Raw genomic sequence first — 25,235 nt, 5'->3', positions numbered from 1 at the left:
AGAAATGAAGCCTTTGTCAGAAATGCATTGCTTCTGTTTGTACAAAAACATTTTAATTTAATGTAATCAAAATCATCCATTTTGTATTTCATAATATTCTCTATCTTTTGTTTGGTCATAAACTGTTCTCCTTTCCATAAATCTGAAAGGTAAACTATTCCTTCCTCTCCTAATTTACCTATGGTATCACTTTTTACGTCTAAATCATGTACCCATTTTGACCTTATTTTAGTATAAGGTGTAAGATGTTGGTCTATGCCTAGTTTCTGCCATACTATCTTCCCCTTTTCCCAGCAGTTTTTGTCAAATACTAACTTCCTATCCCAGACCTTGCTTTATTTTAATCTTATTGGAAAGGCTCCCTTGCAGATAATGCTGGCTCTTGGTTTCAGATATACACTATATATCATATTAAGAAAGTACATTTGTTACTATGCTTTTAAATATTTTAATTTTTAAATTTTTTCCCACATCTAATAATAATCCTTTATTTTTATTTTGTTATTAATAGTATAACTAGTTTCTTAATCTTGAAACATCTCTGAATTTTTGGTATAAATCTAACCTAGTTATGTGGTTTTTTTTTTAATGTATGAGGTATTTTATTTTTTTGTTAGTTATGTGGTTTTTATATGCAGTCTTTTTGCTAATATTTTATTTGACATTTTTGTTATCATCATTCATAAGATATTGATTTATATTTTTCTTTCTCTCCTGTATCTCTTTCTAGTTCAAGTATCAAGACCATATTAATCTCAAAGAACTTATTTGATGAGATCATATATTTCCCTATTGTAAAGAATTGTTATTTGTGCTATGATTATAGTAGTATAGTAAAGTTCAAATTTAGTTGTAATGCCTCCAGTAATATTGAATATGTGCTGAGTGGGAAAGATAAACTCTCCCATACCATTGTTCCAAAGATTTTTTACTGTGTTTGTTAGGAGAAGCCAGTAATGCTATGAATAAGTATTGAGCAGACTAATAGTTTAAATTGGGACAATATGCTGTCCCAAAATATGCCAATCAGAATATACAAGGGGGGAGCCAAATATTCAATCATGGTGCAGTTTAAAATGGACCGGCTTTTCTCTGACCAGCAAGATAAATGCTAAGGTTTTTTAAAAGCAAGGGAAATTGCCTAAGGGGGAAGTGGGGGAGGGGCAAGAAGGTCCCACAGCAGTTCCAGAGACAACCAGAATCCAGAGACAGCCAGAATCCAGACCAGATTCCAGTTCCCCTGATGACATCTCAACCCTCCTTTGAAGACAAGATTTTAAGGACTTTAAATGGACATTTTTGTTTTTTGTTTTTCCTTTTGTTACTATATACATTATCTGTAATATGTATTTTCCCCTTCGTATACTGTTATTAATATATTGTTTGTTAGCATTGGTTATGATATTGTTATTTTTTAAAAATTATTTATTGTTCCATCAAGGAAGCACCCCATGTTTCTTGATGAAACAAAGGGGGGAATGTAAAGAATTGTTATCTGAAGTTTTTATGACCCCATCTTTTGGCTAGAATTTTTTTTAAAAAACCTTGGCGCGTGCACTGGCCTCTGGGGCTCTGCAAACAGCACAGTGCTTCACCCACTGGTTGTAGCTGTTGCCATGGCACCGGCACCTCACGTCATCATGACTCACTGATGCCTACATGGGCCTGGCAAAATTATGATTGGAAGCCCAGTGAGGGCACTCATGTGACTGTTAGAGCAGCCAGCCAATTGGCTGGGAGCTGTGCGTGGTCAGCCTGGGGTCTGCTGGGAAGAAGGGTTTTTTTTTTGCCATTCTAGCTTGAAGCTGGAAGGCAACAGGACGCTGCTGTGTGTTCTCAGCTGACTCCTGGGGTGGTGGGTTATATAATTTCCCTTTCCCCATTTTATTTCCTTTCCCTTGATCCTACTGATCCTGTTTGTGTTTTTTTAAGTTCGTTCTTGTTAAATAAATCCTGCTCTGTTTTGAGGGAAGCTGTCTGTCTCCTTCCTTGCCCCAATATTGCAGTGTGCCGCTTGGCTAACACTCCCCAATTAAAAACTGGTCCCCACACTATTTTTCTATATTCATGTAATGTTGGAATTAATTGTTCTGTCAATATCTGATAAAATTGATTTATAATTCCAGTTAGTTCTAGGGGTTATTGTGGAGCAGTGACATGGGGTGGGGTAGAGAGTTCAAATATAGCTTAGTCATTTTGTTTTTCCAATCTTAAGATAATTCAGTAGCATTTAATTCCTGGTCTTCAAATATTTGACTGACTAGAAGAAGAATTATAATTGCTCTGCTTCACCTCAGAAATGAGGGCTAAATTCAAAACGATGGTAGTTTCAAGACACAAAATTAATTTCCAAATGAAGAAACTTGGCCAAAAATGCAATAGATTGCCTTGGAAGGCAGTGCCTTACCCGATACTGGCAATTTTCAACAGAGTAGGCTTTGATTTACACGTTGGGAATGCTAGAGATGGATTTATACTTTAAGCAGGTTATTGGCTAAAACGATCTTTGAAGTTACACTTTTAACTGTAAAGATTTCTAAGATTCTATATACTGGAATCCAGCCCTTTAATCCCAGCATTCCAATGAGTTAAGTTTTTTTATTATTTTAGTAGCTTCAGTATTACTAAAAAAAAAGATTCACTGCACAAAGTTCATTAAAAAAGCATTTATTAACATTTTTCAAACACAACTAAATAGAACTAAAATTTCTATTGTAAAAAGTACATTATTGGGTCCCCTTTGAAATATCTTTACTGTGAAGAAGCAGTTTTAAATTGTTACTTTTCATCTTTCTATCAAGAGGGAAAAATGTTAAAAAATAAAAACACTGTTCTTTGAACTAAAAGGTAAAGGAAATGTTAAAAAAGAAAGACAGAATAGTAGTTAATGAAAATAAAGGCAAACCCGTAACAATATAAAGATTAAATTATATCGCCAAAATGTTTCAATGGAAATATTACAACAGAGAATATCTGTGGTTTGTTCTACCATAAGTGCCAATTGTGGATGACACAGTTAATAGGTAAATATACCTTTTAGAAGTTCCAAACCACTGTTAACTCAGTAATGATTTTGCACTATAGAAAAAGCACAAACAATTTGAAATATATATCAACAAGAGCATGTGTTCAGTATTTATCTATTTCAAGACTGCTGATATTAAGGAAATAATATTTTATACATATACACATATATGTACATATATAATTATATTTAATGAAGAAAAAAGCTACCTCACCAAAAAAAAAAAAAGGCAAATTTTACTGTAATGATAAAATCTTGATTTAGGGACTCATCATGTGTTAGTTTATTTCTCATAAAATTACAACAACATAATTGCACAACTGTGAATTTTAAAATGTAGTTATTCATTATAAAAATCTGCATCCTAAGAATTGGCTTTTTAAGGAAGAAAGAAAATATTGCTTATTTTCTCTCATAAATTCTGATGCTCAATTTCATATGTTAACACAAAGACACTGCAATGGAAAAAACAGCTATAGGGAAAGCCTTTGTCTTCTCAGTACGTCAAATGCTGTTATACAATACTGTTATACAATACTGTACTGGAAACAGTGGTTTCACCACAGATCTGGCAGTGGCTTCTGTTTAAAACATAACTTTGCTTCACAACATCCATCAAAAGCTATAAAACATAATTGACTCTGATAGCACACGTGAAAAGCATGATATGTGGGAGGGGGGCAGCCTATGCACTTGGGGGCCCTTATGATGAGAGAGGTTTTCTTATTTTTTTTTAAAGGGAGAAAGGGAATCAAAGTGTTTACTTGGAATCAGAAAATACCTTTTCCTACTAACACTTCAATTACATAACTAAAAGTAATGCAAATCAAATGTTTAGAATTTGAATTTTCAGGTGAGGTGCCACTCCTTTTGGGACTATTCTTCAGAGGACAATCTTCTACATGCTCCAGACAAGTCTCCTTTGCTGCAGCCTTCAATCAGACAGGGATGGTGAACGAACTGACCGGCCACTGGCTGGACTATTAGAAAAAGTGAAAGGTTCCTTCTCTTTTTCTTTGCTGTCATGTTTATGTTTGTGTTTATGCTTATGTTTGTGCTTTTTCTTCTTTTTCTTGTGTTCATGGTGATGGTGGTGATGGTGGTCACTGTGTTTGGATGAGCTTGGCTCCTTAGTGAACACTGAGAGTGGTGTTGTTGGTACCGACAGCACACTCATCTCCAAAGACTGTTCTTTACCTACAAAGCAAAAGTGCAAATGGAATTCATGAACAATAAGGGAAATGACATTAAATAAAAGTGAGAGGCTGCTTACAGAAATGAATTGGCGCCAGAAAACTTATCATTCCAACACAGCCAAGTAACAAGAGTTCTTTTCTTATTCTCAGAGATGCTACCAAGAATATAATGATTAACAGTATTCAGCATTGTGACCAGGCAGCTACAAATTCAACACCTCATATCTAACAAATGTTTTATATAATAATCATGCAATATCAGAATTCAACAAAACATAGTTAATGTATGTAAATTATCTTTAAAGTACCATAAAATAATGATAAGTAGATGCATATGTGTACACACCATGTAGAAGAGACAGTATTTCCCCAGATACTTGGGGACCCATTTGGTAGCATTCTACTAATACCACTTGGAGAACTCACTTTTCATAAAATAAAGCATCAAAGAACACTAGATGCTAGCATCAATCTCCTCCTTAACATAGACTCTAGCACTGGTTAAAGTGAAAACCTTTTTACTTATTATAGTGATTCATAGGGGGAAATCAGATAATATTCCAATAGGCCCAGGGGAAAAAAGTACATTTGTGGCAACCCCAAAAAGGAGATGACTACCAGCATGCCAAAAATTGTTTGTTTGGGGAGAAGGGTCCTAACAAAAGATGCACAGTGGGTATAATTAAGTATATTATTAATGCTGATTTGCATACGAGAAGTAGCAAAAATATATGATTAAGGACTATCTGGGGAAAAGATGGACAGTACTCATAGTGTGAGAGAAGTAACAGATGGACAGTATAAATGCTGTATTTGCATTCAAAAAATTGTAAAATAACAAAGGCTCCTGCCATAATGGGTAGATTATCTATGGATTATGATCAGAAAGAAAAGAATTACACAGAACAAGAAGGCATGGGTGATATGATCTGCACTAGACAAAGTCCTTGAACACTGACAGGATCATGAATCTATCAAAGTATTAACAGATCAACTTACTCCTGATTTCCTCTCAAAGGATATAGTTAGTGCATCTTACTTAGTAGTTGTTTCAGATTAGGCTTTTAAGACTGGCAGCATATACTTTGATAAACTTGGATTTTCAATTGTGGCTAAGATGTAGGGCAATATCAGTACCTAGCTAAGTTAGGAGAACATTCCTGGTTTTGTCTGATAAAGAGGGTGTACTAGCCCTCTTTTTGTTTTGAGCTACAGACTAATGTTAACTATTCTCAGAATTGGATTGTGTGTGTGTGAAATTAAAAAGTTTTTCTTTTGAATTTAATGAAGTATTGCTAGCTGAAGCCAGTTTGACATGGTATAAGAAAGATGTCGGAATGATTGAAAGGTGTACAGTCTGATTCCAAACAAACTCTGAACCCTTTTAAAAAACAATAAAACATACTTTACATGCAAAAAAAAAGACTGGGGCATATAACAACTTTTTTGTGTGGTGATATTTAACAGAACTGAAGTACATTCAAGTTATTGCTTGCTAAGATCCATAGCTTAGGTAAAAGTGTAGATATTGATGATCATAATAAAGGTATAAAAAGAAATCTTTGTGGTAACTTCAGTGGTGTATATAACTGGATATCATCCTTACTTCTTTTTTTTTTTATCCTTACTTCTTACTAAGGGATTCCAGTCTTAATCACTGAGCATCAGAGAGAATCCATCTTTTGTGATCTTTTGAAATAACATGGTGTGTTGCAAAAGGATGCATAGTAAAATAATGGGATGTCATTATGGAAAGAACTAAAATTCTTATAGCATGACACAAGTAAATATTCCAATTACTCCATAACTGGAAAGAAGTCTAAATGAACAGGAAATTTTCAAAAGAAGAAGTCAAAGCTATCTGAGACACCACCTGACACCTATCAGACGGGCTAACATGACAGAAAAGGAAAATGACAAATGCTGGGGGAGGGTTGAGGAAATGTTGGGACATGAATGCATTGTTAGTAGAGTTGTGAACTAATCCTACCATTTAGAACTATGCCCAAAGGGCTATGAAACCATGTACCCCCTTTGACCCAGCAATATACTACTAGGCCTGTATCCCAAAGAGATCAAAGAAAAGGGAAAAGGACATATTTGTATAAAAATATTTATAGCAGCTCTTTTTGTGGTAACAAATTGAAAATTAAGAGAATGTCCATAAATGGCTGAACAAGTTATAGTATATGATTATGACAGGACACTCTTGTGCTGTAAGAAATGACAAACAGGTTGGTTTCAGAAAAATCTGGGAAATGATAAAAAATGAAGTGAGAAGAGCCAGGAGAACATTTTACACAGTAACAGCAATATAATAATAATAATAATCAACTGTGAAAGACTTAGCTACTCTGATCAACACAATGGTCCATGATAGTTCCAAAGGATTCATGATGAAAAATGCTATCCACCTTCAGAACTGATGAATTCTGAGTGCAGATAGAAATGGTCTTTTTTTTTATTTCTATTTTTCTTACTTTTTTTCTTGCAGTATATGGTTAACAGGTATTGTTTCTTGACTTCTTAATGGGTGGGGAAGAGGAAAAGGGAGTAGAGGGAGAGATTTGGGAACTGAAAATTAAAGTTTTATATAAATTAAAAAAAAGAAAATAGAACCTTTGTTTCTTGAGAGTTCATTAGTTTCTGTTTATTCTGTATTTGGATTATAATCCTCTCTTTGTAATCAACAGGGGAAAAGAATAAACACGACACATCTTAAAACAGGTACCCATTCTTCCTCCCCCATTTTTGTAGCAAAAGTCTCTAAAAAAAAATTTAGGAATACTTCTGAATTAACATTGTCTTATGTGAGCTCACTAGATAAAATCAATAACTTCTGTAATTTATACCTAATATACTGCTTGAAGTAGAGCATCACAAAATAAAATCAATGATAAAATAAAAAAGGAAATGTTTTTAATAGTAATACGTGCCTTTGGCCTTATTATTATGTAATGACTATGTCCTTTGTAAGGAACAAACAAACAGCCCTCAAGTAGTGATGAGAAACAATAGAATTCACTCCAGTTTATATTCCTCAAAGGGATAAAAAGGAAGGTTTGATCATTTTAGTTGGTATGCAGCACTATTACATCATCCATAATATCTTAGAGTTAGAAAAACATATAGCTTATCCTTTATTTTTATTTATTTATTTTTTTAAGCGAGGCAATTGGGGTTAAGTGACTTGCCCAGGGTCACACAGCTAGTAAGTGTTAAGTGTCTGAGGCCAGATTTGAACTCAGGTACTCCTGACTCCAGGGCCAGTGCTCTATCCACTGCGCCACCTAGCTGCCCCAAGCTGATCCTTTAGAAGAGGTAAAACATTCAAGTTGTTAAGATTCTTTTTTTTTTTTTGCATTTAATAATATTGCAAAGTTCAAAGGTATAGATTTAGGGGATTTATTGTTCTAATAAGATATAATAATGTATGTAAACAAACTGTAAACCTTAAAATGCTAAATAAACATGAGTTATTATATTTGTGAGTAAGAACATGAATCTTACCTATTCCTTTGCGAGACATATCCATACCCCACTGAGGTTTTGCAGAAGCTGTGACATCACAGCCTGGTGAATGTTGAGGCATCAAAGCAGAGCGGGAGCTAGCTGGCCTCAATTTTGAAAGACCTAAAAAGCCCAAACAAACAAACAAACAAACAAACCCAACCATGGATTGACTTATTTTCAAAATAGCAGTTAACACACTGATTTTATTTTGATACTATAGTTCAAGCAGTATATTAGGTTTAGAGCACAGAAGCTATTGATTTTGTCTGGTGACCTGATACATCATTCTTGAATGATAATCAGAAGTACTGTATTTCTTAATTTCTTTATTTTGAGAGACTTTTGTTAAAAAGGGGGGAGGAGGGAATGAGTGCCTTTTTTAAGTTGTTGTTCATTCTACTCCCATCGATTACAAAGAGAGGATTATAGTCTAAATAAAGAATAAACAGAAGCTAAAAACTCTCAAGAAACAAAGATTGTTTTCTTTTTTAAATGTATTTTAAATTTAAATTTTCATTTCCAAATTCTCTCCTTTCCTCTAACCTCTCTCCAACCTGTCAAGAAGACAAGAAATACAATACCTATAACCATGCTATGAGAAAAGAGCAAAAAAAAAAGTGAAATAATGTATGCATAAAATTTATACTAATTTTTTAAAAATAAAGAAAAGGGAAAATGACCCATTTGTACAAAAAAAAAATATATATATATATATAGCAGTTCTATCTGTAGTGACAAAAGAATTGGAAACTGAGATGTCCATAAATTGGGAAATGGCTGAACAAGTTATGGTATATGATTGTGATAGAATTCAATTGTGCTTGAAGAAATGATAAGAAGGGTAGTTTCAGAAAATCTGGGAAGATTTATATGAACTGGTACAAAGTAAAGTGAGCAGAACCAGGAGAACACTGTACACAGTAAGAGCAATATTGTATGATGACTGGGGGCAGCTAGGTGGCGCAGTGGATAGAGTACCAGCCCTGGAGTCAGGAGGACCTGAGTTCAAATCCAGCCTCAGACACTTAACACTTACTGGCTGTGTGACCCTGGGAAAGTCACTTAACCCCAACTGCCTCACCAAAAATAAATAACTTTTAAAAATTGTATGATGATCAACTGTGAATAACTTAGTTCCTCTCAGCAATAAAATTATCCAAGAGACTTCCAAAGGATTAATTATGAAAAATGCTATACACCTCCAGAATTGATGAATTCTGAGTACAAGATGGAAGCATATGTGTGTGTGTGTGTGTGTGTGTGTATTTTTTTTATAAGTTGGTGGGAAGAGCTGGCCCCCACACCCCAGGAAATGACTCCCAAGATGATGACTATGAGGGTGGGGCTAGAAGGGGAAATGGTAGTCTGGGGCATGTTACAGGGATCTTGTGATTCCCTGCCTGTTTGATGGCAGTTAGCCAGTAGTTGCTTTGGTGGTGAAAAAGACAGGCCCCCCTTCACAAAACATACTTACTGTGCAACCACAAGAAAGTCACTTAACTTCTAAGTGGGCCAGGTAGCTCTCTGAGACAATAAAGTTATAGATTAGATACCTATTTTGGCAGTAAAGAAGAGTTTCTATCCAAATTCCCTACTCAAATGAAATCAAAAGTCCGGACCAAAACAATCCTGATTTTAAAAATCTATGAATACTGTTAAGAAGATCTAATAATTTTCATTGCTCACTTTTAAACTTGCTTTGCCCAATTTTCAAAAACATACACCATCCCTCTGCATGGTGCAAACTCATTGTACCTGGAGTTGACGGCCTTTCTAGCATGTTCAAATGATGATAAATAAAAGCTTGACTATCATGAACGGTGTCCATGTCAACTTCCTCCTCCTCTTGAGAATTTGAGAACTGTAATATACCAACAGAATAAAGGAAGGAGAAAAACAATGAATCACTTTAATAATCTCTTCAATTTCTAGGAAAGGGAACACAGGGTATGCCTCCAAATAACCACAAAGATAGTCTTCTTACCTCAGGAAAGCATTAGAATGAGAAAGGATAAGGTGTATTATTAGTGGGAAGAAAAAGGAAATCTGACTGAAAATTTACAACTAACTAAATCTGTTCTTCTATTGTGAGAAGGAGTGAGATGTATAGTAGAATTTCACAAGTAAGACAGCTACATGATAATTTATATGAAAGAATTGGCTGGACTGTCCAAGTTTCATTTGCTTGATCTTTGACAGTGTGACTTGTCCCAGACAGCTTGGAAGAAAAAGAACATTGTAATTATGTGAAAAGATTTTCCAAGAAGGTGATTATCCTATATTTTTTAGTTTAGTTTTAACCTATGTTCCTTACTCTGATTTTGAGTTTCACTTTACTGTTATCGTCATTCTTCTCCAATATTTGACCAGGTTCTAGTGGGGACCCCAGTGGTGTGTCAGATTTCCTCTTCACTCCCTGCTGATGAGCTGATAAATTAGCTGATGATTCCTTGGCAAGATGATCTTCTTCCTGAGGCACCATTCAAGGTCAAAATTAGATTTTTTTTTTTTAAAGACAAACAGCCCATAGTATACCTAAAATTAACACAATGGCTAAAGCAACCATGCAAATTAGAGTAGCCCAATATCTAAAAGTTACTAGGCAGTGGGCTTAAAAGGAACTTATATAATCTTCAAAAATCTTTTTTATTTTTAATTTGGGGGGAGGGATTTGCATCTCAGTGAATTTTCAGTGTATGAATTCCATAAGAACGTTTTTTACTTAGCAGAGAGTTATGGGAAATATAAAAGAAGGAAATGTGAATAATAAGAGCTAAGTTAGTAAATATAGACTGGTACTAACAGATGAAATTATTATCAAGTCCATATATTTTAAAAACATAGAGGAGGTATGAGATATCATTAACAAATGTCTTATCCAAAAGAATCTTTTTCGGGGTAGCTAGGTAGCACAGTAGATAAAGCACTGGCCCTGAAGTCAGGAGTACCTGAGTTCAAATCCGGCCTCAGACACTTAACACTTACTAGCTGTGTGACCCTGGGCAAGTCACTTAACCCCAATTGCCTCACTAAAAAGAAAGAAACAAACAAAAGAATCTTTTTCTTTAAATTTTATATTCTATATGCATTTCATTAGCAAAAATTTAGATAAAGAACCTATGTAAATATATAAAGTTTAAAATGAACCTTTAAAAAAGAGGGGGGGAATTTAATTGAGAAATCAGTTTTAACGTGTTTTAAAGTTTTGGAGATACCATTGGAAATAGTAGTCAAGAAAGTTACTTAGTCTGTATATTGGGGCAACTGAAGTCTACAGAGCTTAAGATTTTTGATTATCACTCAAGAAATTCTTGTTCCTAAACTTTCTGGATACTCTCATAAATCAATTTGGGGTTATGCAGGAAAATATCTGTAAAATGTTCCTATCCTTTGACTAAGTGATCCCACTACTAGACAAATTACCACCATTCCCCCTGTTAAGGAGGCCAAAGACAGAAACAAAAGCTCTACATACACCAAATATGAGTAGCATCATTTTTGAGGAAGCAAAAAACCCAGAAACACAATATGTCACCTTCAATAGGGAAATGGCCAAATGCATTGCGCTATATATGTATATAATATAATGTTGCTGGACCAAAACAATCAATGAAATACCAGGAATTCAGAGAAACATGTGAGGACATATGAACTAATGAAAGACAGAGAATGAAACCAATACATAAAATGACTCTTCAGAAATACTAAAAATGAAGCAAAAAATTAATTGCAGTGTTCACTCTTGAGTCCCAGAAAACTGAGGATATACTGTTGATCTTAATAAAAAAGTGAGGAACTACAGATATGTTATCAGACATTGTCAATGAGTCAGTTCAGTTAACCTTTTTTCTCTTTTTACAGGAAGACTGTTAAGGGGAAAGACTGTGAAGTAAAAACAAAAACAAAAAAACACAATAAGAGAACTTAAAAAAAAAGTTCCCATATTATAATGAAATAGTTACCTTTAAGTTACATGTTCCATAAGCAATTCTTTACAAATGCTACTAAGTTAGTAAATGGAATCACATTATCTCCCAGTAGAAAGGAATCTCAGAGACCATCTATTCAACACACAACTGAACAAAAATATCTTTTAGAACATTATCCTACAAGTGGTAATTCAACTTTTGCTTGAAGATCTCCAGTGAGAAGAAACACCCTTCATTATCAAGGTAGCCCATTCCACTTTGAGATAGCTCCAAAGGCAAGATTTGAGCTTCCCTTACAGGAAGCTCAAATCTGCTTTTAGTACAGTTCTACTTTTAATGGCTTATACAATTAGGGAACAAGAAGATGAAGTCTAATAATGCTTTTTTCATGGTTTAAAGATAATTTAAACACTCACTATGTGCCAAACATTGTGACAGTCCTTCAAATATCTGCACACAGATCATCTTGTCACTAATTTTTTTCTTCTCTGGGCTAGACACTTCTAATTTCTTCAACCACTTCTTATTAGGGAAGGAGACTCAAAGGCCTTTACCATCCTAACTTCTTGCCTCTGAACACTATCCAGTTCACCAGTGTCCTTGTGACACTGTGACATTGTGGTGAAAAGGACTAACCACAATATTCCAGACGCAGTCTGAGCAGAGCAGAGTGCAAAGGGACTTTCATTTCTCTAGTCCCGGACCTGTTGTTGCTCTCTTTAGCCTAAGAGTGCATTAGTTTCCTTGGCTGTTAGATCACACTACTCAGTCATACAAAGTTCATGGGACACTAAAACCTTAGGTTCTTTTTAAGATTGATTGCTCAATGGCACTCAGTATATATCTGTGAGGTATATATTTTTTTTAACCCAGAGTAAGCCTGTACATTTATCCTTATGAAACTTCATCTTATTAAATACAGTTCAATATTTCAGTCTTCAAGATTTTTTTAATCCTATTATCCAGTGCGATACTGTCCTTACTGGCTTTCTGTCAACTGCAAATTTGATAAGCATGCTATCCTGTCTTCATCCCTGTCTTGTTACTTAAAGCCTGAGCAGCAGCCCTATTCTTCCTTTGATCATTTCTTTCACATACTATACCTATTTTTTTTAAAGTCTTTTTATTTCTGTTAAGGGCTAAAATTCTAGCTAAACTGGCTAAAATATCTAATGAGTGGTCGCCAATAAATTATAAGCTTTAGCAAGAGTTAGACTTTTAAGCATTTATTAAGGAGAATAAGAGTTTGGTAAAGAGAGAAGAAAAGGCCTAGATTCCTATCTATTAAAGGGAGAGCACATTTCTAGCTCCGCTCTCCACCAGAGTCCAAAGGAAAGAGAGTGAGACCGAGCGCCAGTCTCTTCCTTCCTCCTCCCACTAGCCCGCGTCACTTCCTGACGCCAAAGAAAAGACTCCTGGTCTTGCCCTCAAAGACTTTAGCTTCATGGGCAGAACTCTTCTACAGTAAGTCTCCAGCAGGTGGCGTCATTCCAATCGTTACATTTCTCTTAGTTCACCCTGCACTTTAGCATTCCTAATGTTATTCTTATAGAACTGGGTCAATCTTTCGTATTTATCCTCCTATCTGCTCCTCCATTGATCTCTATTTAAAATCTAAGTTTAAAATTAGAGGACTATGTAAAGATAATAAAAATTGTGAATATAAATATCAAACATTAGTTGGTTATGATACAAATCTGTTTGAAGCTCTGAAAATTGCTCATTCAGTTGTTAACCATTCATTCATCCATTATGCATTTGTGCCAAATATTATGAGAGACATCAAAGTAAAAAAAAAAAGTCTCTTCCTTCAGAAAGTGTACAACCCGCTTAGAAGTGAATTTTGTAGTAAGTTAACATTCAGTCAAACTCTCTCCCACCCACCCCAATACATAAGCTCCATGACCAAATGCAATGGTCCTGATAGGGACCATTTGTATATAACAAAATATTTATCTATACAGTATAGTAGTATATAACAAGACATTTGTATCTATAGTATAGTTGTATATAACAAGATATTTGACTGATCATGCAGTAGTCAGTGTACTTCCCCTAAAACCTCTTTCCTATGGTTTTTAGATGGTAAAACAAAATTTCATTACCAGTAATTATAATTCCAGGAATACATTTTTAGGTTATAATTAATATAATTAATTCAACTTTATAAAATAATAAAAGTGGTTCTTACAGCATTCTGAAATCCAATTAACTGGGCATGACTGTTTAGATTGCTCACAGGCTCTTGGCTGCTTGCTACTGCCTCAGGGATGATGGTAGGATTCAGCACGGCCTTTTTCTCTTTCAAATTAAGAACCAATCCAAGCTCTGGTAATGGCAAACAAGAAGGTCTGCTGAGACCAAAGAGTGTGAAGTACAGATCTACAGCACCACATCTTAGTCTCCAATCATGTGAAGTACCTAGTGTAGAAGAAGAAAAAATAATACGTAACATTTTGATTTAATTTTGGTATTCTTTTTAATATAACTAATCTAGATTCTTAGGACATAAGCAAATCAGTTAGTAATCCTGCCTTTATATTCATTACATATGAATGGAACTGTTCTACCTTTGAATATCCTCTGGTTGATAGATACCTAGCCTAAAAGATGAAAATACTTGGTTAAATTACAGTGTTTAAGGAGGTACAGGACAATAGTATACAGGGAAAGTAGCTTCTATAGCAGTGGTGTGCCTTATGTTAGGCTTAGCATAAAGGAAATACTTTTTTGGATAACTTTTGAGAAAAGCTTATTCTATTTGATAAAAACTATTTACAATGACTGCAGACACCCTGCAACAGAAACCCTGCTTAAAGAGAGCAAAAATCAGTATTTCTTAAGACAACCCCATTCCACTTCTGGACAGTTCTAACTTTTAAGAAATATGTTGTTGTACTCGAGTCTAAATGTGCCTCTGAAAATTCCCTCAGTTCTGTCTTCTAGGAACAAGTATAATCCCTTTTCCACATGACAGGCACAGAATCAGATTTAGAGCAAAAAGGGACCTGAGGATCCTTTAAGTCTGACCCCCTTATTTTGCAGATGATAAAACTGAGACCCATAGAGCTGAGTTAAGTGATTAAGTGTTAGACCCAAGATGAAAACAATAGTAACATGACCCTGAACTACCTCAAAATTCAGTGCATTTTGTGTTTTTTTATCTTACATGTACAGTTACATGTAAAAATAATTTTCAACATTTGTTTTTATAAGATTTTGAATTCCAAATTTTTCTCCCTCCCTCCTCCCCAAGGTAGAAAGCAATCTGATATAGGTTATATATGTACAATCACATTATCACATCAAACATATTTCTGTATTAGTCATGTTGTGAAAGAAGAATCAGAAAAAAGGGGAAAATCTCAAAAAAAGAACAAAAAAGCAGAAACAGTATAATTCAATCTTAATTCAGATTCCAGAGTTCTTTTTTTCTGGATATAGAGAACATTTTCCAACATGAGTCCTTTCTTGGATCATTGTATTGCTGAGAAGAGTTAGGTCCACAGTTGATCATCACACAATGTTGCTGTTACTGTGTACAATGTTCTCCATTCAGTGCATTTTCTGCTAAACCTCACTGCCAAATACTTGACAAAAAATATTTATTACATATCCTCATTCTGATGACATTGCACCATAATTATGCAGAAATAACATTACAATGTCTGAAAGAAATTAGATAGCTTAGTTTAAAATCTCAAAGAATATGAGGACTTGGCAGTAATTTTGACAAGCAAAGCAAAATGGGCATAAAAATTGTTAACAAAATTTGGCCTGATAGAGGTAATGTTCTTTCTATTTTTTCTATTATTATATTTCTATTATAATTTCTATTGAAAGAACATTTACATTGGAATTAGAAATAGAACTACAAAGAACTTCAGCCAACCAATAAACATTTATTATATGCCAGGCACTGTGCTAAGCACTGGGGATACAAAAGAGTCAAAAGACAGTTCTTGCCCTCAAGGAGCTTATAATCGAATGTAGGAGCCAACATGCAAACAAATATACACAAAGGAATACAGGATAAATGGGAAATAATTAATGGAGGGATGTACTTGTCAAATACTTAATGAAAGCCATAATTTCTGACACCTCACACTCTGTTTCAGTCTACTCTAACTACTAGTGCTATGCAAAAGTAGAATAGATCATCATAGCATGTTCCCAACTTTACTGGAGGTCTATGAGAATCTGGATGACTGATCATGTCAGGAATGGATTCCTATTTAAGTCTACAAAAGAGTAGATAAACTCTGAGATCCTTTTGTACTGTGAGAGTCTATAATTATGAGTTAAGCTGGACTATTCAAAGTATTTTCTGTCCCCTAAATATGTTCTACATTTTCTCTTTCAAACAAATTTTATATTTTTCATTTTTAATCATCAAAATTTCACCCAGCATAGTGGTCCCTCCCAGAAAGTCACCTCATATAACAAATATTTTTAAAAGAGAAAAATAAATCAGAAAAACAGTTCAATATGTTAAAAATGTCTTTAAATATGTGTAATGTCCTTTAACCCAGCAATTCCACTAATAGGTCTATATTCCAAAGAGATCATAAAAAAGGGGAAAAGACCCATGTATATAAATATATTTATAGCTGTTCTTTTTGTGGTGGCAAAGAATTGCAAATTAAGGGGATGCCCATCAATTGAGGAATGGCTGAATAAGTTGTGGTATATGAATGTAATGGAATACTATTGTGCTGTAAGAAACGATGAGCAGGAGGAGTTCAGAGAAACCTGGAGGGTCTTACATGAGCTGATGATGAGTGAGATGAGCAGAACCAGGAGAGCATTGTACACAGTATCAACAACATTGTGTGCTGATCAACTGTAATAGACTTGATTCTTCTCAGCAATACAATGGTCCAAGATAGTTCCAAAGGACTCATGGAAAATGCTCTCCAAATCCAGAAAAAAAAGAACTATGGAATCTAGATGCAGATTGAACCATACTATTTCTATTTTTTTGGTTTTTCTCTTTTGATGTTTTTCCTTTTTGCTCTGATTCTTCTTTCACAGAATGACTAATGCAGAAATATGTTTAATGAGACTGTACATATACAACCTGTATCAGATTGCTTGCTGTCTTGGGGAGAGGGGAGGGAGGGGAAAAAAATAGAAACTAGAAATCTTGCAAAAACAAATGTTGCAAACTATCTCTACATGTAACCGAAAAATAATAAAATACTTTTATGGAAAAAAAAGAAATGATAAGCAGATGAATTTCAGAAAAACCTGGACTTACATAAACTGATGCTGAGTAAAGTGAATAGAACCAAGAGAACACTGTATACAGTAAGAGCAATATTGTATGATGATGAATTGTGACATACTTACCTTCTCTCAGCAATATAATGATCCAAGATAATTCCAAAAGACTCTTGATAGAAAATGCTCTCCACATCCAGAAAAAGAACTATGGAGTGTGACTGCAGATTGAAGCATACTACTTTCACTTTTGTTGTGTGTTGTGTTTTTTTTTTCGGTTGTTCTTTCTTCTTTCTTGTGTTTTTCCCCCTTTCTTCTAATTTTTTTTATTACAACATGACTAATATGGAAATATAGGTGAGATGATTGTAATATATAACCTATATCAGATTGCTTGCTGGCTTTGGGAGAGGGGAGGGAAAGGAAGAAAGGAGAAAAATCTGGAACTCAAAATCTTAGAAAAATGAATGCTGAAAACTATCTTCATATATAATTGGAAAAAATTAAAATACTCTTTTTACAACTTAAATAAATATGTGTGATGTGCCAAATCTGTGGAGAGGACCTACCTCCACAAAGGGGTAGGATATGGGAGTATTCTCATATCTCTTCTTTGGAGCCATGCTGCTTCTTTATAACTTTATTTTTTGTTTTTGTTCTTATTTGTTTGTTTGGTTTTTTGCGGGGCGATAAGGGTTATGTGACTTGCCCAGAAGGCTGGATTTGAACTCGGGTCCTACTGAATCCAGGGCCGGTGCTTTATCCACTCTGCACCCAGCTGCCCCCTTTTTTATAACTTTGAAGTGTTTCCTTTGTGTGTGTGTGTGATTGTTCTATTTACGTTGCTGTAGCTATTATATATATATATATTATTTTCTGGGTTCAACTTATTTCTCTATTAATCAGTTCATGTAGATCTGTCCATGCTTTTCTGTGTTTATCACATTCATAATTTCTTTCAGTTATACAGTAATGTTCATTATTCATGTGCCATAATTTATTTAGTCATTCCCCAACTGATATCTACTTTGTTTTGAATTCTTTGATATCATAAATAATGCTTCTATAAATATTTTGCTGTATACAGGAATTTATTCTTATCAGTGGCCTCCTTGGGTTATAAGCCTAGTTAATGGAATCTCTAGGTCAAAGGTTATGGACACGTTAGTCACTTTATTACTTTCCAAAACAGTTGTATAGAATCACAGCTCCATCAACAATGTACACCTCTCTTTCAACATCCCCCTTCAACACTGACTATTCCCATTTTTTCCCTCATCTTTGCCCATTTGCAGGTTGTGAGATTAAACTCAGGGTTGTTTTTAATTTCTCTTGTTGCTGGTGATATTGAGCATTCTTTTATACGGATGCTAAAAATTTGTAAGGGGCAGCTAAGTGGCACAGTGGCTAAAGCACTGGCCCTAGAGTCAGGAGGACCTGAGTTCAAATCTCACCTCAGACACTAGCTACGTGACCCTGGGCAAGTCACTTAACCCCAATTGCCTCAGACATCCAGGGCCATCTCCAGTCATCCTTGTGTATCTTGCCACTAGACCCAGATGGCTCTGGAGGAGAGAGTGGTAGTCCTCCCTCACTTAAATCCAATTCACTGCAAGTCATGATATCACCCTTATATCATGGACACCAACAAACAAACGAAGGACAATTCTTTTGATAACAGTCTCTTATTTTTTAACCACTTGATCTACTGAGAAATAGTTTCAGGTTATATATAATGTGTGTGAGTATGGGTATGTATATACACACATGTATAGAAACTTATGTGTGTATACACACACACACACACACACACACACACACTCATGTATGTATGTGTATCTTGGATACCGGACCCTCTTCAGAGAAATTTGATAAAAAGTTTCTCCCCCCCCCCAATACAAAGACTGCTTCCTTTAATTCCTTAATTCTGTTTAGGTTTCATTTAACTAATCTATTTGGTCTTTTTTAATTGTCTTTATCCCTTGTTTGGTTAAAAACATACCTACCTACCAATAACTGTGAGAAGGTATATTATGTACCTATTTGAGTATTTTTCTGGTATGATCTTTACTATTAAGGTTGGGTATCCATTGAGAAGGGATTAGAGAATATTGCATAAAGTGTCAATCTAAGTCTAATTTCTGCCAGATTACTTTCCAGTTTCCCTAACAGTTTTTAATCAAATGGGGGATTCTTCCTAAGTAATCAAACATAGTTAATGAGTTCTATTATTTTTGATTCTTACTTACCTAGTTCCTCTGATCTACCTCTTTAAATACCAAATGATTTTGATGAGTTTTATAATTTACCTCTTTTCATTACTTTCCTAGCTATTTTAGATAGTTGATATTTCCAAATGAATTTTGTTAGTCTTTTATCTAGTTCTAAAAAGTATCCTCAGGCAGCTAGATGGCGCAGGGGATGAAGCACCAGCCCTGGATTCAGGAGGACCTGAGTACAAATACGACCTCAGACACTTGATACTTACTAGCTTTATGACCCTGGGCAAGTCACTTAACCCTCACTGACTACCCCCGCCAAAAATAACCTTTGATGGTCTAAGTGGTATATCATGAAAATGTAAATTAACTTTGTTAGAAATGACATTTTTATTATGTTGGCACAACCAACCACAAACACTCAATGTTCCTCCAACTATTTAGATTATCCTTTATTTCTCTAAGGTACAACTAGGTGACATAGTCAATAAAGCACTGACCCAAGAGTCAAGAGGACCTGAATTCAAATCTTGCCTCAGACACTTACTATGTGACCCTGGGCAAGTCACTTAACCCCAATTGCCTCAGACATCCAGGGCCATCTCCAGTCATCCTGATATATGTCTTGCCACTGGACCCGGATGGCTAAGGAGAAGAGAGTGAGATTGGTGACCTTGCACACTCCTGCCTCACTTAAATCCACTTCTGTGAAAGTCAGGACATCACCCCAATGTTATAGTCCTCGTTGAGAATGAAGGACAACAGAGCCAAGGTGGCAGAGGAAAGACATTAAATGCAGAGAGCTCCTGACACAATTACCCCCAAAACAGCAATAAAACAACCCCTGGAGCAACAACACTCACAAAAAGACAGGCTGAGATTATTTTCCAGCCAAAGACAGATTAGAGGGGGCCAAGCTGGGCTGCAAGAACAGTGCAACCTCGCGATCTCGCTGACACAGACCCCAGACATGCTGCACATAAAGAACTTACTCCCGAGCTTCCAAATCAGCTGCAGCACCAGCGTCTTCTGGAACTAAGCTTACAGTCAGGTAAGGGGGCTGAACGGCTGGCCAGTTGGGTCGGGGGAAGGAATATAGGGGTGTCTGTGGGACCTAAGGAGGAATTCTGCTATTCCACCCCAGCAGGAAACCAGGAAGAAATCTTGAGCAGCAGGAGGCCAAGTGGGGGAGGGGCACAGGCTCATCAGAGCTAAGAACCACCACAGCACACATAGTTCTGTTGGCTTGAGGTTATCTTTGGACCAGAGAACAGGCCAGGCGAGAGAAAAACCAGCCCTCCCTCAAACCAAAACACCTGGGACCCTCTGAAACTTGGGATAGTGTAGCTTGGAAGAAGGGCCCCACTGTAAGAAAAGTTAAAAGTCAAGTAAAAGACAGCAAGATGAGCAAGCAAAGAAAGTTGAGAACTATATAAAGTTTCTTTAGCAACAAGGAAAATCGAAGTGCACCCTCAGAAGAGGAAAACAACCTCAGGGCACCTACATCCAAAGCTTCCAAGAAAAATATGAATTGGTCTCAGGCCATGGAAAAGGACTTTGAAGAGAAAGTAGAAGAGACAGAAGGAAGATTTAGAGAGGTGGAGGAAGGAATGGAAAGAGAAATGAGAGCAAGCTTCCAAATGCAGTTACTCCTAGTTAAGCTCTCTGAGGCTCTTGTGGTGGCACAGGACTTGAAGGAAGAAGCAGGCCAGGCTGAGCTCTATTCTCTCCTCTAGGCTAGAGAGGCCTTTTCTTAACTTTCTGAGACAGGTGTTCTCTTTTTACTAATACTTGGTATGATTTAATAAATGCTTAATGCCCCCAAACTGGTGCTAAAGCTTCTAATTTATAAGTAACAAATATATTAGAAACCCCAGCTAATTTTCCCCAAACTTGAGACAATAATAAGGCAACCACATTTAATTTTACTTGCTACGCTAGCTAATGTGAAGATGTTTTCCATGACTACTCATGTATAACTTATATTGAATTACTTGAGTTCTTGCAGGTGGGGGGGTGGGAAGGGAGGGAGGAAAGAGAAGTTGGAACACAAAGTTTTAAAGAATTGATCTTAAAATTTGTTTTTACATGTAATTTGGAAAATAAAATTCTAAACAGAGAAAAAACGAGAATGAAGGACAAACAACAATATTTCTTTAAGGAGCACTTTGTATATATATATATATTTTATGTAATTTGAAAAATTATCTCATTTGATATCTGCTTTCATCCTTATCCCCTTGCATACTTTTAGAAAGAAATCTCTTAATGGTTTCTCTGCAGTTAAGCCCATAGATGTCTTTTAATAGTTTTTTCTTTCCTTTTTTCCAAGGATAATTTAGTTCATTACCTACACCTTCCTTGATAGTTCTATTTGTTTATTTATTTCATATTTCTGTTCTCTGAGGTGTCTACAAAGCAAATAATAACACATTTATAAAGCACTTTTAAGATCTGCAAAATGCTTTGCAAATAGGATGCAGGTACTATTATTAATCCCATTTTACAGAAGTGGAAATACAGCAAACAGAGGTCAAACTAACTTGCTGAGGGCCACACAGCTATGAAATGTCTGAGGTTCAATTTGAATTCAGGTCTTTCTGACACCAGCACTCTACCCACTATTCACCTATTTGCCTTATGACCTAATGTCCTCAATTCTGGGTGTTTCTGGGTTTTTTTGTAGGAATGGTTCAAATGCCTCTTTAAAAAAATTTTTTTTTGAAATTTTAGTTGAGGTTTACAGAGTACGTCATGTTGAGTTGAATCTTGAGTGCTTTTGCTCTTAACACATTGCTCCACTCATTCTTTTAGAGTTTATGGTGGGTAAAGAAGTTGTGTGTTATTTGATTTTCCCTTTCTTTATATTTGAAGGTCTTTATTCTGGTTGTTTGCAGTATTTATTGTCAGTAGAATTGTTAAATTTAACCACTGTATATCTTGGAGTTTGCAACATAGGGTTTTTGTATCTTCTATGTTCAGAAGTTCTGGGCAGATTCCTTGTATCATTTCTTACATTATGCTTTTCAGATTTTTGACCTGTAATATTGTCTGAGAGACTTATGTTCTTTAGGTTATCTCAGTGCATTTTGTCTTTGATCTTTTTATTTGTATAGAGATCATATTTTCTTTTAACATTATTGCTTTTTGCTTTACTTCTCCTAGATTATTCTTCATGTCTGTATGTTTGCATTCTTTTTTTTTTCTTTAGTGATATTTACCATCATGGATTCAAGTTCTTCTATTCTGCTTGTTATTTCTGCTTTACATATGATAAATTTTGTTTTGGCAATTATTACTGCTCTCTTAAACCACACAGGTTCATTTGGCTGTGATTTCATGCTCTCTTAGGAATCCACAAGGTCCTTTGCATCATTAGGTATTTTCTTTTTTATTATATTAGTTATTCACAGATGTCTGGACTCATGTAGATGATCTAAAGGCCATATTCCCTTCTGTTAGTAATATCTTCTCTATTGGTTTTTCTGCTTGTGTTCAAGTTTTTTAACTGAGTTTTTTTTTCCTCCTGAGAATTAGTCATTTGTCTTTTTCCCTCTCTTAATATTCACATATCACTCACTTTCTGACAAGATCTTTGCCTATCACTACCTAAGACTGAAGAACCTTGCTGGAGAGATGGTTGGAGATATAAATCAAGCACAAATAATTAAGACACCTGTTGAAACACAGAGACCAGGTCAGGGCAACTGCTTGTGAAAAATAACAGCTCTGTGGAAAAATTGGAACACTAATGCATTGTTGGTGGAGCTGTGAACTATGGAACTATGCTCAAAGGGCTATGGGATCGTTCATATCTTTTGACCCAGTAATACCACTACTAGGTCTGTATCCCAAAGAGATTATAGAAAAGGGACAAGGATCCACATGTACAAAAATATTTATAGCAGTCTCTTTGTTGTGGCAAAGAACTGGAAATCAAGGGAATGCCCATCAACTGGAGAATGGCTAAATAAGTTGTGGTATATGAATGTAATGGAATACTATTGTGCTGTAAGAAATGATGAGCAGAGGATTTCAGAGAAACCTGGAAGGATTTACATGAACTGATGCTGAGTTAGAGGAGCAGAACCAGGAGAACATTGTACAAAGTAACAGCAAAATTGTATGATGATCAACTGGGAACTGAGTTGGCTCTTCTCAGCAGTCCAATGATCCAAGACATTTCCAAAGAACTCATGATAGAAAATGTTCTCCATATCCAGAAAAAAGAACTGTGGATTCTGAATGCAGATTGAACCATACTATTTCTACTTTGGCAATGTTTTTTTTTCCTTCTTTTTTGAGGTTTTTCCCTTGTGCTCTGATTCTTCTTTCACAATATGATTAATGCAGAAATATGTTTAATGTGATCGTACATCTATAACCTATATCAGATTGCTTGCTATCTTGGAAAGGAGGGAGGGAAGGGAGGATGGGAGAAAAATTTGGAACTAAAAATACTATAAAAACAAATGTTGAAAACTATCCTTACATGTAAACTGAAAAATAATAAGATACTTTTATAAAATAAAAAGAAAAAAAGAAAAATAACAGCTCTTCAGCAACCCAAGCTGTCTGCTTTTGTATATCTGTGAACTAAGAGCGCCCATTAGAGTGGTATTTATGTATTTATATATAGCCACAAGGATTTAATGTCTAAAGGAAACCAGAATGGTTTGAGGTACCCTTGCAGCACTAGAATTTGAACAGTTTTTGATTTTTAAGTGTCTGTTAAAATGACAACAAACAACCTCATGTCTCAAAAATCTTGAAATGATATTAGAATGACCAAAATAAAAATCAAAGTAGCATTCTACATAGTAGAAAGAACAATGGAATAGAATTTAGGAAGTCTGTGTATTAATTCTAGCTCTTCAACTAGTTCTATGACCTTAGTAAAGTCTTTAAGTCTCAGATTTCCTTATCTAAAATGTGATTATTCTTAGGGTCTCTTCCAGCTTTAAAAGTCTGTCTTTCTAAATTGACTGAATTCCAGCCCCTAAGTGATTCATTAATCTTTCCCCTTATGACATTCTTTAAAGATTCAATTCAATTCAAATGAACAAAGATTTATTAAGTAGCTACAAAGTATAGACATGATAGTAGGCACTAGGTGGTTCTTGTTCATTTGTTCACTCATGTCCTGATTTTTCAGGGACCCCATGGACTACAGCATGCCAGGCCCTTCTATTCCCCTTCATCTCCTGAAGTCTGTCCAAGCTTATGTTTGTGGTCTCCATGATACTATCTAGCCATCTCATCCTCTGCCATCCCCTTCTCCTTTTGCTTTCAATCTTTACCATCATCAGGCCCTTCTCATTATGTGCAAAAAGTTATTAAGCTTCAGCTTCAGTATTTGTCATCCCAATGAGTATTCTGAATTAATTTCTTTAAGTATTGCTGATTTTATCTCCTTGCTCTCCAAAGGACTCTCAGAAGACTCTTCTCCAGCACAATTCAAAAATGTTGATTCTGTGGTGTTGACATTTCCTTATAGCAAACACTTTTTCAAAAGATACTAGCACAAACATGGAGAAAACAAACTCTGCCCTGGAGTTTATATTTTCCTGGGGGATATATGTAAACAACCAAGTAAAGATAATTTGAGGAGAATAGATAATGACTAGAGGTATAAGGAAAGACTTCCTATAGAAAGTAGCATCTTGGCTAACCCTTGGAGAAAGCAAAGTATTCAAAGAGATGGAAAGGAGGAATGAGTACTTTTTAGGCAGGGCACAGAATGTCATCTGATTTTATCCAAAAGGGTAGTGACTGTGGGAATAGAGGGGAGATGCTATGAGGGTAGAATTAATAAGCCTTCAAAAATAATTAAATATGAGGGAAAGAGAAGAACTAAGGTTGATTCAGAGAGATAAACCTGAGAGACTGGCAGGATGGCGGTACTGTCATCATTCAGGTTTCTCATTCCATCTTCCACATAACTGACTTCCATGTCTGGAATATCCTCTCTTCACCTGAGTAATATTGCTTTGCCCTGTCTTTGAGGACAAGGTCCATTTTTTTTCTTTGTAATCTCTGTAGTGCCTTACAGTGTCTTTCACCTAATAGGTGCTTAATACTTATTGAATAGAATGCTGAACTGGATAAGGTTTGGGGGAATAGGGAATAA

The 25,235-nt window shown here is 35.4% G+C and overlaps 1 protein-coding gene across 3 annotated transcripts in view; it reads right to left on the bottom strand.

The window, feature by feature from the left end:
- Nucleotides 1-2,651: 2,651 nt before the first annotated feature.
- Nucleotides 2,652-25,235, bottom strand: part of TAF2 (TATA-box binding protein associated factor 2) — a 90,624-nt gene continuing 68,040 nt past the window's right edge. Inside the window, exons 23-27 of one of the 3 annotated variants that reach the window (XM_043976572.1) lie at nt 13,855-14,084; nt 10,049-10,204; nt 9,490-9,595; nt 7,732-7,854; nt 2,652-4,222 (exon numbers count right to left, since the gene is read on the bottom strand). In XM_043976572.1, coding sequence (XP_043832507.1) covers nt 3,960-4,222; nt 7,732-7,854; nt 9,490-9,595; nt 10,049-10,204; nt 13,855-14,084 — 878 coding nt within the window. In that variant the 3' untranslated portion in view covers nt 2,652-3,959. The remainder of the gene's footprint in view (nt 4,223-7,731; nt 7,855-9,489; nt 9,596-10,048; nt 10,205-13,854; nt 14,085-25,235) is intronic. The other 2 variants (XM_043976573.1, XM_043976574.1) reach the window with 2 other exon arrangements.

The sequence above is a fragment of the Dromiciops gliroides genome, chromosome 1, assembly GCF_019393635.1.
Source record: "Dromiciops gliroides isolate mDroGli1 chromosome 1, mDroGli1.pri, whole genome shotgun sequence".
Classification (NCBI taxonomy): domain Eukaryota; kingdom Metazoa; phylum Chordata; class Mammalia; order Microbiotheria; family Microbiotheriidae; genus Dromiciops; species Dromiciops gliroides.
Note: the sequence above shows the minus strand (reverse complement) of the source record. Positions and strands in the feature narration are given on the sequence as shown.